Raw genomic sequence first — 15,042 nt, forward strand, 5'->3', positions numbered from 1 at the left:
TGAAATGTCTGTTTATGACTTTTGCTCATTTTCTGATTGGATTGTTTTTATTTTTCTGTTGAATTTTGAGAGTTCTTTATATATTCTAGATACAAGGCTTTTGTTGCATATGTTATTGGCAAAACTTTTTCCCAATATGTAGCTTGTCTTCTCATCCTCTTCACAGAATCTTTGGCAGAGCACAATTTTTAAATCTTGATGAGGTCCAACTTACCAATTTTTCCCTTAATGGGTTATGCTTTTGGTGGCAAACCTCAAAACTTTTTGCCTAATCGTAGGTCCTTTTTTTCCCCTGCTAAGTTTTATAGTTTCATGTTTTCCATTTAAGTTGTGATTCATTTTGAGTTAATTTTTTACATAAGATGTGAGGTTTTGATTGAACTTCATGTTTTTACCTGCGGATATCTAATTGTTCCAGTGTCATTTCTTGAAAAGACTATCCTTCCTCCATTGAATCACTTTTGTACCTTTGTAAAAAATCAGCTGGACATATTTGTGCAGATGTATTTCTGAGTTCTGTATTCTGTTCCGTTGATCTATGTGCTTCCCTCTGCCAATACCACATTCTCTTTCTTGATTACTGTAGTTATAGAGTAAACCTTAAAATCAAGTAGAGTGATTCTTTCCACTTTATTTTTTTACAAAATTGTTTTAGCTATTCTAGGATCTGTACCATTTCATATACATTTTAGAATAAGCTTGTCTGTAACATGAATTTAAAGATCTATTTCTTATACTATTTCATATACATTTTAGAATAAACTTGTCTGTAATATGAATTTTAAAAATATATTTATTATTTCCCTTGTAAGTACTATATTTGCTTTGGGGTTCGGGATGAAATCCTTTATCACATTTAGGAAACTGTCATCCATTTTTTATTTTCTAAGAGTTTTGTTATAAATTATGTTGAATTTTGTTTAATATTTCTTTTTCATTGGTTTTTTTTTCTTTAATATGATCACGCAACAAACTGCATTATTACGTAAATGTTAAAGGATGCGTAGTATCTTTTTGCTGATACCACTTCTGACACAAACCATATGGTGTTTTCCAGCACCAACCAATTCTCCAGCACCAACCGGGCAGCCCCATGTGCACTTCATGGAATTTCTCCTTAGGATAACATCCTGCATAATTGTTTTATGAAAAGACAATTTAATGCTGACACTGTCGACACAGAGTTAGCAGCACATCCCACAAGTTAAAGGGCTTGGTTCCACAGCACTGCCACCGCTTCAGAGGCCAGTCACAAATGTGATCCCAGGATACCCACACTTCTGCCTAGCTGACTATAAATTCAGAGATTCCCTCCTCAGGTTCGAAAATTTGCTACAATAGCTTACAAAACTCAGAAAAACACCTTACATATTTACTAGCTTAATGTAAAAGATACAAATGAACAGCCAGGTCAGGAGGTACATACCAAGGGCAAAGTCCAGATGGGTCCTGAGCACAGGAGCTTCTGTCCCTGTAGAATTGGGGGCATCACCCTCCTAGCTTGTGGTTGTACCTACCTGGAAGCACCCTGAACCTCCTAGTTCAAGAGTTTTCATAGCCTGGCTTGCAGCCACCCTCCCCTCCAGGTGGTGGGAGGGGTGGGGCTGAAAGGTCTCACCCTCTAATCATGTGTTTAGTGATGGTTAAGATAACCTCTATCCTGAGCCTAGCTAGAGGCTCTACCCTGAGTCGCCTCCTAAGCATAGACTTACATATGTTCCACAGGGACTTTCTGTGAGTAACACATTTCTTTCACTCTGGAAATTCCAAGGGTTTTAAGATCTCTGTGCCAGAAACCAGGGGACAGGTACCAAATATGTGTTTGTAGTATACCACACCATACCTGCACATTTTTACCAACAGATTCAATTTCTTTGAGATTACTATGTCTCTTTGAGTCTGTAATTTTTTTTTTATACTATTGGCTCTAAAGCAAGTCTCAAGAAATTTCAAGTAATTGGAATCATGTGAACCATATTTTATTTCAATGCAATTAAGATAGAAACCAGTTTTTGAAAAGTTAACCAAAAAGATTCTATACATTTAAAAATCTGAAGGAGAAACAGAGAAATAATTAATGAGGAAAGATTGAAATTACATTCACATGTTGCATAACATTTTGATCAATGATGGACTGCATGTACACCGGTGGTCCTATACAATTATAAAATCACATTTTCACTGTACATTTCTATGTTTAGATGTACAAATACCATCATGTCATAATTGCCTACAGTGTTTATTATCCTAATCTGCTGTAGAGGTTTGTAGTCTAGGTGTGTAGTAGGCTATACCATTTAGGTTTGTGTAAGAACACCCTATGATATTGAAACAATAATAAAATCACCTAACAACACATTTCTCAGAATGTATCCCTGTCATGAAGTGACACACACTGTACAATGGTAATTTAAAAACAAAGAGCTTGCTTTGTTTTTAAAGCAAGTATGGTTGGGATTGCTTTGAATCCAGAAAACATGAACATTTAAGTTTTCTTCTAACCATCTTTTAGCTGCATCATTTTATATATACATATATATGTGTGTATATGTGTGTGTGTGTCTATCTATCTATCTATATACATATATATGTGTGTATATGTGTGTGTGTGTCTATCTATCTATCTATCTATCTATCTATCTATCTATCTATCTATCTATCTACCTATCTGTCTATTTTTTGGTCACCCAGGCTGGAGTTCAGTGCTACCATCATAGCTCACTGCAGCCTCAAAATCCTGGGCTTAAGCAATCCTCCTACTTCAGTCTCCTGATTAGCTAGTACTACAGCCATGTACCACCACGCCTGGCTAATTTTTTTTTTAATTGTAGAGACAGGGCCTCGCTATGTTGCCCAGACTGATCTTGAACTCCTGAGCCCAAGTGATCCTCCTGCCTCAGCCTCTCAAAGTGCTGGGATTACAGGCATGAGCCACTGCACCTGGCCTGCATCCTACAATTTTTACTAAAAGTGTTTTCATTCTCATTTAGTTCTATATGTTTTTAAATTATCTTTGTAATTTCTGCTTCCTGTGAATAGATCTTACATATCTTTGCTTTGATTAATTTCTAGGTATGTTTTTTGAAGTTACTGGGAGTGATTCTTTTAGAACTCTTTGTTTATTGATGATATGTAGAAATAGAGTTATTTTTGTATATTGACTTTCCAATCCTTTTCCCCTTTTCCTTTTTCTTCCTTATTCTGGCTAAGCCCATCAATACAATGCTAAAACAAAAGTGATGTTAGTGGGCATGGTTGTCTGATTCCCATTTCATAGGGAACACTTTTGTATTTTCAACATTTTAGCACTGAGAATGGTCTTTGTGGTAGGTTTTGTTCTGTGGATATTCTGTACCAAATTAATATTATTGTTTATTTTGATTCTCAAATTGCTCTAGATTTGGCTAGCTCTTCAGTTTTTGACATGTTTCCATCATTTCGTTGAGCTACTTCTTACCACAAGATATTCGTCTTGTACACACCTTGTACAGCCCTGGAGTCAAGTGATTTCTTTTAGTGAGAAGTGGTATTTAGAATCTAAGTTGTGAGGGCTACTAATGTGGCTTTGCTTCCAGTTCCTCTCGATAGACTGAGCTAGGAAATATAATAAATTTATCTATCTAAATCTATCAATCATCTGTCTAAACATATCTATCTAAATATAGCATTCTCTCTCTCTCTCTCTCTATATATATATATATGTATCTAAAACCATAAATTCATTCTAATACCTGGAATTCCATTTCAAAACCACAGGATACTTTCCAGAGTTTTCTCTTTTTCTAATTGTAACTCTTTTCCCTAATGGTGAGAATCCTGATTCTGCTAATGTTAATACACTAGCTCATTTCCTTAAGCTAGAATGTATAGAAGGTAGTTTCAGGATTCCTAAATATTTTTTAATTCAGGTGTTTATCTGCTTCCTCTTGTGGCTTCACATCACTGAGCATTTGTGCTGATTGTCCTTGTGGAGCTCCCTCTCTGTGGGTGTACTCAGACCTGTTGCTCATGGAGACACAAATCAGGTTACTGGAGCACCTGAATGTTAAGAACTGTTCAGATGATAGAGGAAAAGCATTCTGTATCCTCTGTGGGCTGACTGTGAATTCTGTTCCAAGCCACCTGGAGTTTGTCATTCCCTTGCCAAGATACCTGGAGGAAGCCTATCCTGTCGCTGATCTCCCTGAACTATCAAACTCTCTGTAGCAAGGAAATTGCAACCGACTGTTGACTCATCTTGGCCTTTTGAGGAGAATTGATCTACTTACATGGAGTCAAGATTGATTTTCATTTTGGAAATTGTATTTTTAACTTTCAGGATCAGCTATTAAAAAGATTCACGTTTATTGAGAAACCAAATAACATCACTAAAACCAACTAAACAATGACAAAAAGCCCTAAAACTCTTGGATTAAAAGCAAATCATCAATAAACTAAAAAATATTTAGAACTGAGTGATAATGTAAACACTACACAATAAAAAAAATCTGTCCTTCTTTCTTTCTTCAAATGTTTCCTCCTCTGTTTCAACAACATCTGCCTGTCTTCTTCCTATCCATCTTTCTTTTCTTCTTGTATGTGTGTGTGTGTTGATTTAGATTCTGAACAATATATAAGTGAACAACATAAATCAGGTAGAATGGTGCGGACCAATGGGTTAGCAACATTGCTAACAGAACAAAAAAACTGAAAATATGCTTGGAACGATATGTTCTATAAACAACTATATATGCAAATAGTTGGACTACTTTAAGTTTTGATAGGATGATTTTTAAAAATTGAATATATATTATACTTGAAATCCAAACTACTAGCTAAAATTTGAGTTTATTTTTTTCTGAAGTGTATTGAATATGCAGTTATGAAGTCATCTCATCTATATTCAACTGATGTTTTATTTCCTCTAGAGTCTAACTAATGTTAGACAAAATTTTGCTACATTGTTTCTTCCTCAAGGACCAATACAGAGAAATGATTTTCTTGTTTAATATTGAATTTAGTTGATGAATGTGAACATCATATCCTAATTTTGTTGTCTAATCTCAGTGGCCTTTTGGTTATGAAAAAGAAAAGCTCTGTTTGGTTTGAGCTGAGGACACAGACTTCAGAGAGGGTTGAAGACAATACATGGTGTCTTTGTCCCTGGTGCTTATCTCTGTGCCTTTTTTTAACCACCTTGGTTCATATTTTTAGCACTGCAGAAATGATAAATAAGCCAGAAATATTTGCATAAGGGCAGTCAAGTGACTTCTTGATGTATTCTTTCTAAATTGGAATGATTCTTCTTTATTAAATATCTGAAAGTTTTTGTGTAATTTCAACACTTCTTTCTCCCTTGACAGAAATAGGAGAACCAGTGTTAGGAAAGCAGCACAACGATACCTGATAGATTACTTGAATCCTCTAATATTAGGTTATGTTAAAAGAAAGAGGTTCCATCGTGTATCACTTGAAGAGATGCCCTGGAGAGCTCAGATGAACCTGTATCTAGCAGGTGCACACTTTAACCTGGTTTTACAAAAGCTAGGGGAGTGTACGAAGATGAAATTTGGCACTTCACATATGATGGTCAGGTATAGTATATTATTGGTGAAAAATACTTTTCTGGTTTTATGAACATGGATTGTATTTGTATGTGCAGAGCTCCAATGGTGCTAACAACTTAAGGAGGTTTACAGAGTACTTCTCATCTTTATACTGGCTGTATTAGTTTGTTTTCATACAGCTGTAAAGAACTTCCCGAGACTGATAATTTATAAAGGAAGGAGGTTTAGTTTGACTCACAGTTCCATTGGGGAGGCCTCAGGAAATTATAATCATGGTGGAAGGGGAAGCAAACACGTCCTCCTACACATGGTGGCAGGAGAGAGAAGTGCAAACAGGGGAAATGCCAGATGCTTTTAAAACCATCAGATCTTGTGAGACTCATTATCATGAGAACAGCGTGGGGGAAAACTGCCCCCATGACTCAATTACCTCCACCTCGTCCTGCCCTTGACACGTGGCGGGTTTTTACAATTCAAGGTGAGCTTTGGGCGGGGACAGAGAGCCAAACCATATCACTGACCAATGGTTTATTTATTAAGTTTTAATCTCAGAATCTTTCCCAATTACGTGCTGGATATAAGTGATAATTTGATTACAACTTGAATATGTTTGTTGATCTAGCTTTCAGTGCAAGGGTAAAATGTAATTCCAAGAGAAGTTTGATATGAATTATAGAATAAATGTAGATATTAGTAGGCATTAGTCAAATGTCTATTTCATAGAGGCATAGTTTAAGCCTCTATAAACAGAGATCATATTTACTCATCCAATGTCAATTTTCTATCATTTACCCAATAGGCATTTTTAAGCTCTTACTGAGTGTCTTTGGCTAAGTGCTGTGGGAGATAAAAATAGAAGATGCATACATAATATGGAATACTTTGTAGCCATTAAAAGGATGATGTAAAGTCACACATTAAAGAATACTTATTGAGTACCTATAAGATTCAAGGCACTGAGCTAGGTGCAATGGCTATACAAAGATGAACCAGATATACTAATTAGGGTCTGATAGGGTATGTCACAAATGCTCATGAATAGCTTGTAATGAATGGTAAAAGGGAAGTACAAATCCAATCTTCTTTGTTATTGGAAGAAGGCTTTTCCTCTAGGTTGGAACTAGCAATACACATTTCATAGGGAGGAGCCACTGGGCCTGGGTCTTGATGGACAGGCAAGGTTTAGAAATGTACAGAGAAGGAAATAGGCACTCTCAATAGTTGGAAGAACATGAGTCAGAGCCCAGGTAGAAAACACAGGATGTGAACCCCAAATAGTCTGACCACAATCTAGGGTATATGAAAGAGAGTGGTGTGAAATAGAAAAGGAGGCTGGGACTAGATCATGGTGGGTCTTAAATGTCTATTAAATCTGAGCTTTATTTTACATACAGTAGAAGATTATTGAGGGTTTTTGAGCAGAGCCATGATAAAAATGTCTCTGGCAGCAACTTACCAAGTAGATTGGAGGAAGGAAAGACTGGAGACAAGACATGAATTAGAGGGTATTTATTTCAGTAATCCAGTGAGGAAAAAATGCAGGTTGAAGCTCACAATTAACTTGGTCCCAGTTTCTGTTTCTCCAGAATTTTGGTTAAGCTCACTACCAAACTGAACCTTTGCAAAAATGTCTCCAGATAGACCATTTTCCTGTGTGGGCTAGACCAGACTGGCATTTAAGAAGCAGTTAATTTGCCTGACTGACTTTGAAGGCATTTGACAAAGGAAGCCCTTCAGAGGGCCATGACAGGGAAAACAGTTCAGAACAGATGGGCTTCCTTACCCTTCTCTGAATTCTGAGAAGTCACTGGGCTCCCAGTTGTACATGACCCTTCATGCATGATCGCTTGGCAACACAATAACACAATGATCAAATTTGTGTCAGGATAACTTGGTGCTAACTTGGATTTTATTAAATCTGTTAACGTATACTCAGTATTTATTATTATTTTATTTTCCATAAATTATTGGGGTATAGGTAGTAGTATTTGATTACATGAGTAAGCACCCATCACCTGAGGAGTACTGCACCATATATGTTGTCTTTTAAACCTCACCCCCATCCCACTTCCCCCCAAGTCCCTAAAGTCCATTATATCATTCTTATGTCTTTGCATCCTCATAGCTTAGCTCCCACATACCAGTAAGAACATTTGATGTTTGGTTTTCCATTCCTAAGTTACTTCATTTAGAATAATAGTCTCCAATCTCATCCAGGTCATTGCAAATGTTATTAATTCATTCCTTTTTATGGCTGAGTAGTGTTCCATCATTATCTATCTATCTATCTATCTATCTATCTATCTAATCTATGTCTGTCTATATCTATCTATCATCTATCTGTCTATCTGTCTATCTATCTATCTATCTATCTATCTATCTATCTATCTATCTATCTATCACAATCTCTTTATCCACTCGTTGATTGATGGACATTTGGGTCGGTTCCATGGTTTTGCAATTGTGAATTGTGCTGCTATAAATATGCATGTTCAAGTTTCTTTTTTGAATAATGACTTATTTTCCTCTGGGTAGATAGCCAGTAGTGGGATTGCTGAATCAAATGGTAGTTCTACTTGAATCAATGTTATTTCTTTTTAAAAATAAGGTCTAGGCATTAAACAAACTTGCCTCAAAAATAATGAGTAATGAATATAAACTATTTATTATTTTTGATGCAAGATTGTTTAATGCCTAGACCTTATTTTTAAAAAGAAATGATGGCCGGGTGCAATGGCTCACGCCTGTAATCCCATTACTTTGGGAGGCCAAGGTGGGCGGATCATGAGGTCAGGAGATCGAGACCGTCCTGGCTAACATGGTGAAACACTGTCTCTACTAAAAATACAAATAATTAGCTGGGCGTGGTTGTGGACACCTGTAGTCCCAGCTACTCTGGAGGCTGAGGCAGGAGAATGGCATGAACCCAGGAGGCGGAGCTTGCAGTGAGCTGGTATCACACCACTGCACTCCAACCTGGGTGACAGAGCGAGACTCCATCGCAAAAAATAAAAATAAAAAAAAAAAAAAGAAATGACCTTAATTATGGACACGTTGTTCTATATAGTAATCATTGTCACTGAGTTCTGTTCAAATCAGGTGGTTTTAAGTTGAAATAAATTTTTCTTTCAGAGCTCACAGAGTGGGCACAGATATTTTTATTTCCATTTTCAAGGGCCCTTTCAGAGAAATATATATTGATGTTAAAATTCCTAAGGGCAAAATTACATTGTATAATTTTAAAAGTTAATGAAAACATGTTGGGCTTTGATTAAGTGCCAAAATCCTTCATGATTTAAAATTTGGGAGTACTCACAAATGTTTTAAAATAAAAATAGATTGCATTTGACAGTTTTAATTCAATTTTGCTTATATTGTTTTTTAATGTGATTTTTTTCCCCCCTTGCAGTTTCCGATCATTTGATCCTAACATATTCTCACTGTATAATTCAGGAACAGTATTACCAACAAGAAAATTGACTGTGGAAAATTATAAAGCAATGCTTGATTTCCTCCTTACAGCCAAAAAAAGAAAGGCCAACTTACCATCAGGTAAAATAAACATGTTAGTTTATTATCAAGTTACCTCTAGATTTTTATTCACTAAGCAACACAACACACATACACATCGTGGACACACAAAGGTATACACACAGTTTTCCAGAGGACCAGCAATTTAGTTGAGTTTTGATATTTTGTAGGAGATTCTTGTTTGCTCTATTTTTTAAAATTTCTATAGTTTTATGATATTACATATATTTGGAAATATCTATTTTGTATTTCAACCTTAGCCAATTTGATTGTTCAGCAAATATAATGTTTTAAATTAAATATTCGTAGCCTTTGGTGGTTCAAGATAGGTGAAGACTTGCTACAAACATACTACTACAAGCAGGCACCCAAACTATCATGATAGCTGATTTTGTATTCAGGGGAATCCACCATTGCCCTAGGATTTCCAGCCAGCATCTTTCAAGAAAGCTCCCTCTAAGATGAATGAAGCCTTGTTATCTAGTCAGGTGACAGGGGGCTCCAAAATGTAGAGACATGCAATGCAGGTAAACAGGGTTCTTTTTTTTTTTTTTTTTTTTTTGAGACAGAGTCTCGCACTATCACCTTGGCTGGAGTGCAGTGACGATCTCGGCTCACTGCAACCTCCGCCTCCTGAGTTAAAGTGATTCTCCTGCCTCAGCCTCCCAAGTAGCTGGGATTACAGGCGTGTGCCACCATGTCTGGCTAATTTTTTGTATTTTTAGTAAAGACGGGGTTTCACTGTGTTGGCCAGGCTGGTCTTCAATTCCTGACCTTGTGATCCACTTGCCTCTGTCTCCCAAAGTGCTGGGATTATAGGCGTGAGCCACCGTGCCCGGCCAAAAACAGGGTTCTTGATCAGGGTGCGCTCTGGAAACTGTAGTCCAGCAAACCTGACTAATTCCCACGCCACTTTTCTGCAAAGATGGTGGAACCTGGACACTTTCTAACCAATGATATGGCTCATTTCACAAATAAAAATTTATTTCTAATACCTTTAGGCTCTTACAGACTCACTTATATAGACTTTTAGTAATGACATTTTAAGTGCTGTGGGATTTATTGCCAACTAGAGTTCTTGGTATGCCAGTTAACTGCCCCAGGAGTGTTAATTTATGTTTGAAGTACTTGGCATGCTTTCTGATTTCTTCTAGGATATAGATTAGACTTCACAGGTATGTGCATATCAGCTGTGTATAGTGAAGTATTTGAAAGTGAATTCCATAGCCGTAGAGTCTGATTTTTGAATATAGATTGTAGGATATAGTTTCTTGAGTTTTTTTTTTTTTTTTTTTTTTTAAACTGGCTCTCTACCTAAGACCGACCATGCAATTGGCAATGGAATATTTTGCTACCGAGACTTACTGTCTAATGCAGGGTTCTAAGAGGAAGTTGGTGGCAGGAGAAAGCCTTCTTTTTTATGCCACACCAGCAGGGGAATGCATGGCCGAGGTTACTGCACTGCCTAACTCCAGAGGTGCAGCTCACTTTCTGATATATGTGTCTTAGGAATGGCCTGTTTGGGAGGAAATGAAAGGACAGTGGTATTTTCTGTTGTTCCCTTCAAAAAACATATACATTCCTACTTCTGCATTGTTCCTTTTGCCATCGACTTTGTCTGAAATGACGTTCTCTGTATTTGCCCATATAGCTAAAGCATGCCCATTCTTTAAGACCCAAATGTCTCCTTCTCTAGAAACTTTCCCTGGTTCATTGTATCTCTGATAATCTTGTCCTTTCTCCAAATTTGTGTACTATTTGTTACCTGAATTACTCATTTGATCCTTATCACCTACTGTATTTTCTGGAACTTAATTCTGTGTTTTTAATCATGTCGTATCTTATTTTTGTACGGTAGATGCTGAAGAATTTTCTACATTTATTAATTCCAAAATGAGTGATGAAAATATGTCCAAGACACAAACAGTTTATGACTCAGACTCTCAATCAGGTTCTAGTGCTAAAGAAAAGGACCGAGGAGCAAATTTGTGTGTAATGGATCATTTTATGAAAATCTTTTTATACTGCAGGAGAGCAATGGTAATGCAATCTTTCTTGTTTGCAGTGTTGTAGACCGAAATTTCAGCCCATGAACTCGGGCGTGTAAGATACACTGTGTTTATTTTCTTACTATACATAATTTTAGTTGTGACTTTGAGACCTCATCTTGCTGGGTGTAGCCTAAGTCACTTTAGAGGTGTACTTGCAGTGATACTGAGGGCATGTGTTTTCCAGTTGTCAGGCAGAGCAGGGAAACTTCTTTAGTCGTTGTCATCCATCCACCCAGAGCCCAGGTGGCCTTTGTCCCTGTTCATGCAGTTCCTATGAATATGCGTGCACCTCTCTGCCAAGACATGGGGTTCGCTCATAATGCAAGGGGTTCCTCTATGGGGACTTGATCTCTCTTGGGGGTACCATAGATCTCTCTCTTCTTTCTAGCACAGGGAAAGATCTTTCTAGGCTACAGGAGAACCCTGCCCCTGCCCCTGGTCTCCTTCTTCCCATCACTTCCATGTTCTCTCAGATACTTTTCTTTCTTTTTCTTCTTAAATATTATATGAGACATGATTAAACCCAGAATTGGAATTGTTAGCTACAGAGAAATCAGTTTCTTTTTTTCATGGCAGGAAGGGCATATACTTTAAACTCCTCAAGAGGTAAGGAGACATCTATCCTTTCTAGATAAGAAAGGAAGACAGGTTCTCATATGCCCCATGGAGTGGACAGTGATTTTTACATAATGTAATGTAAACCTGTATCATCTGCTTTGACCATGAGCATTGAATCCTATCCTGGCCTCCAGCTTCAGGGCCCTGTAAGAGCTGGTCCTGAGCACCTCGCAGAACTCAGCTCCTCTTACTTTTGCTGTTGTTTAGCCCACTCCCATGGGGCAGCAGTCTTGAAAGCACTTAGTTTGTTCCATCCTCAGCCCTCAGTTTCACCTTGTTATTTCCTGAGCCTCAAATGTTCTTCTCCACCCAACACCCTCACTGCCACTTTCACATGACTTGTTCAATATTCAGATGTTTGCTTAAATGCTACCTCATCAGAGAGGACTTCTTTCCTGACCACCTTGTCTAAAGCAAACTGTCTTGTCATGCTCTGTCAGGTTCAAACTCATTTCTGCTTTATTTTTCTTTATAAAACTTCTTATTGCTTGAAATTATGCTTTCATAGGTCTACTTTTCTAGTGTCTGTCTCCTGAAATGAACATAAGCAGCGTGAGGGCAGACCCAGTTTCCCTTGCTCGCTGCTGAATTCCCAGCACCTAGAACAATGGGATTTTTGGAGTCAGATGACTCCAAGTCAGATGACCTTCAGCAAGTTATCAATGCTGAACCCATGACTCCATTTCCTCATCTTTAAATTGGGTAAAATACTGATACCTAGTGCACACTTACTTATGGAAATTTTTGTTCGAATTAAATGAGAATGCATATAACGGTGTCTAACTCATGTAAGTGACACTAACAAATGATGTTAGTTATTTTTACTATTGATGTATAATATTTGCAAAAAGATGGAGTTTGTTCAGAGATCTCTAACTTTTGGAACTTTGAGGTCTTTTAAATTTTGTGTTTGTCATAGGTTCTTGCTCATCGTGGTGGCTATTGGACTCTGCTTCAGAACTGCTGTCGGGCCTTATGGAACTTTACTCAGGAACTACAAATACTTCTTAAACAGGCAGTGGATCTTGATAAAACATTTCCTATTAGCCAAGATGGTTTCCTCTGCACCTCTGTTTTACCATTCTATTTGGGAGCAGAATTACTTATTGACATGTTAATACAACTACAAAATACCAATTCTATTAAGGTAAGGACACTTTGGTAATTATTTTTATTATGTTCAGTTAAAAATATCATTGTACTGTGCGTCTCAGTATAAGTAGAAACTGACATTTTTCTTGATTTCTCATTTGGTTTGTGTACATTTCATTTGCTTTTCATTATAATTTTGTTTACAATATATAACTCGCATTGATGTTAACTAACAATAGCTTAGCCTGAAACTCTAGTTTGTTATAGGGACGGGAAAGTAACATTAACTGAACTCCAGCCCCTACATAAATTAGCCTTAATGCACTTAATCCTTATAACATTTTTTTGCCAGATGAAGAAATAGATTCCAAGGAAGATCACGTAGCTTGAATAAAGATGTGATCGGTTGATCTTTATTCCACTGCTTCTCTGTCCTGTTCTATTATTCTGGTCTGCTAGAACTTACAGCCATTTAAAATTTATCACACTATAGTTTAAAGCATGGAAATAAAATAGAAGTAATATAAATAGAATGTAACCTAAACACATTGAAGATTAGTAAACACATATACACGATGCACCATGAGACTTATAACATTTCTAGAGGAAAATATTTGACAATAGCAGAAAAGACAAAGAGGGCAAATTATTAAGGCTTTTACACTTTATGTAAAGTGGCACAATATTAACTCTAAGTGATAAGGATATATTTGATGATCCCTTGAGTAACTAGTAAAAAGGAGATATAGCTGAAAAGTCAATGAAGTAAAAGGGAAGACTAAGTAATGCTCAATTAACTCAAAAGAAGGCAGGGAAGAAGGAACAGAAGAACACAAAACATGGGACAAAGAGAAAACAAGTAGAAAACATTCACTCTAACTTGATGATATCAATAACTATATTTAATATAAGTGGGTTAAAGATGCCAAAAAAAGGGTAGAGATTGTCTGACTGGATAAAAAAGCAAGACACATGTACCTGTCTACTAAGAGAAGCACTCTGAATATAAATAAACAGATAGATTGAAAATAAAAGCATGGAAAGAGATATACCATGAAAACAGTAAAGATAAAAAAGGTGATGAGTCTATATTATTAGACAAGATAATATAAATCAAGGAGCAAATGAGAGATAAAGAGGGACATTTCGTGTTAAGAAGAGCATCGATTAATCAGGAAAACATACCAATCATAAATATGTATGCATCTGATAAGAAAAATTCAGAATGCGTTCTGGACATCCAAAGCTTGAAGAACTTCCTGGATGATAAACACATTGATGTGTCAGGAGGGTGACATGCACTGATTCCACAGGGAGAGGGCATGGAAGCTCTGTGTCAGGGACCCTCTCAGACTTCACCCCATGTACCTCTTCACTAGGCTGTTCCTGAGTTTTCTTTATAATAAAACTGTAATTTAAGTACAGTGCTTTCAGTGAGTTCTGTGAGTCATTCTAGTGAATTATCAACTTGAAGGGGCTATGGAAATCCATGAATTTTAGCTGATCTGTCAGAAGATTAGGTGACCTGAGACTTGTGGCTGGTATCTGAAGTGAGGGCAGTCTTATGGAGGCTGGAGCCCTTAAACCTGTGGAGTCTGATGCTAACTCTGGGTAGTTAACGTGAAAACTGTGGTACAGTAAACCCAGGTGGAATGGAAACAGAGCACAAGTGCACATGGTGTGTTCACCGAGATGCGTCATATGCAGAGGCAAAAATAAGTCTTCAAAAATGTAAGACTGAACTCTTGAAGAGTATGTTTTTTGCCCATTACAGAATTAAATTATAAATGGATTGCCATAATATAGGAAGAAAAATCTCCAATTATCTGGAAATTAAATAATACAATTCCAAATATCCCATGAGTCAAAGAAGAAAACACAAGAGAAATTAAAGAATATTTGAAACTAATAATAATACATCAAAATGTATGGCATTCAAATGAAGCAGGGCATAGAGGGAAATTTATAGCTTTAAATGCTTAATAACATATAACATCAATTATCTAAGTGTTTATGTGTAGAAAAAGAAGAGCAGAAGAGCGGGCCGGGCGCGGTGGCTCAAGCCTGTAATCCCAGCACTTTGGGAGGCCGAGACGGGCGGATCACGAGGTCAGGAGATCGAGATCATCCTGGCGAACACGGTGAAACCCCTTCTCTACTAAAAAATACAAAAAACTAGCCGGGTGAGGTGGCGAGCGCCTGTA

At 37.1% G+C, this 15,042-nt stretch overlaps 2 protein-coding genes across 2 annotated transcripts in view; both read left to right on the top strand.

Annotated features, from left to right (window-relative positions):
* LOC105508069 (cilia- and flagella-associated protein 54-like) overlaps positions 1–9,026 on the top strand; it is a 111,121-nt gene extending 102,095 nt beyond the window's left edge. The window contains exons 19-20 of the mRNA XM_011936851.1: positions 5,343–5,533; positions 8,956–9,026. Of these exons, the coding sequence (XP_011792241.1) occupies positions 5,343–5,533; positions 8,956–9,026 (262 nt within the window). The remainder of the gene's footprint in view (positions 1–5,342; positions 5,534–8,955) is intronic.
* A 35-nt stretch (positions 9,027–9,061) lies between these two features.
* Positions 9,062–15,042, top strand: part of CFAP54 (cilia and flagella associated 54) — a 140,186-nt gene continuing 134,205 nt past the window's right edge. Inside the window, exons 1-3 of the mRNA XM_011936865.1 lie at positions 9,062–9,098; positions 10,936–11,117; positions 12,666–12,893. Coding sequence (XP_011792255.1) covers positions 10,971–11,117; positions 12,666–12,893 — 375 coding nt within the window. The 5' untranslated portion in view covers positions 9,062–9,098; positions 10,936–10,970. The remainder of the gene's footprint in view (positions 9,099–10,935; positions 11,118–12,665; positions 12,894–15,042) is intronic.

This window comes from Colobus angolensis, unplaced genomic scaffold (genome assembly GCF_000951035.1).
Source record: "Colobus angolensis palliatus isolate OR3802 unplaced genomic scaffold, Cang.pa_1.0 Scaffold10, whole genome shotgun sequence".
NCBI lineage: Eukaryota > Metazoa > Chordata > Mammalia > Primates > Cercopithecidae > Colobus > Colobus angolensis.